The sequence below is a fragment of the Cariama cristata genome, unplaced genomic scaffold, assembly GCF_000690535.1.
Source record: "Cariama cristata isolate BGI_N322 unplaced genomic scaffold, ASM69053v1 scaffold27484, whole genome shotgun sequence".
Lineage (NCBI taxonomy): Eukaryota > Metazoa > Chordata > Aves > Cariamiformes > Cariamidae > Cariama > Cariama cristata.
In genome coordinates, this window is record NW_009612737.1 from 1,605 (window position 1) to 1,860 (window position 256).

Sequence of the window (256 nt, forward strand, 5' to 3'; positions counted from 1 at the left end):
GGGGGGGACACCGGGGTGGGGTGGGGGACACGCACACACACACATCGGGGGCCAGGACCCCCCCTTTCCCACCGCTGACGGCCCCCGTCCCCGCTGCCTTGCAGATCATGGACTCGCAGATCTCGAAGCAGGCGCTGAGCGAGATCGAGGGGCGGCACAAGGACATCGTGCGGCTGGAGAGCAGCATCAAGGAGCTCCACGACATGTTCGTCGACATCGCCATGCTGGTGGAGAACCAGGTACGGCGGGGGGCCCC

At 68.0% G+C, this 256-nt stretch overlaps 1 protein-coding gene across 1 annotated transcript in view; it reads left to right on the forward strand.

The window, feature by feature from the left end:
• The window catches only part of LOC104160601 (syntaxin-3-like), a gene marked incomplete at its 3' end in the record, with an annotated part of 1,773 nt that extends 1,534 nt beyond the window's left edge, over positions 1–239 (forward strand). Inside the window, exon 3 of the mRNA XM_009698762.1 lies at positions 105–239. Coding sequence (XP_009697064.1) covers positions 105–239 — 135 coding nt within the window. The remainder of the gene's footprint in view (positions 1–104) is intronic.
• Positions 240–256: the final 17 nt, after the last annotated feature.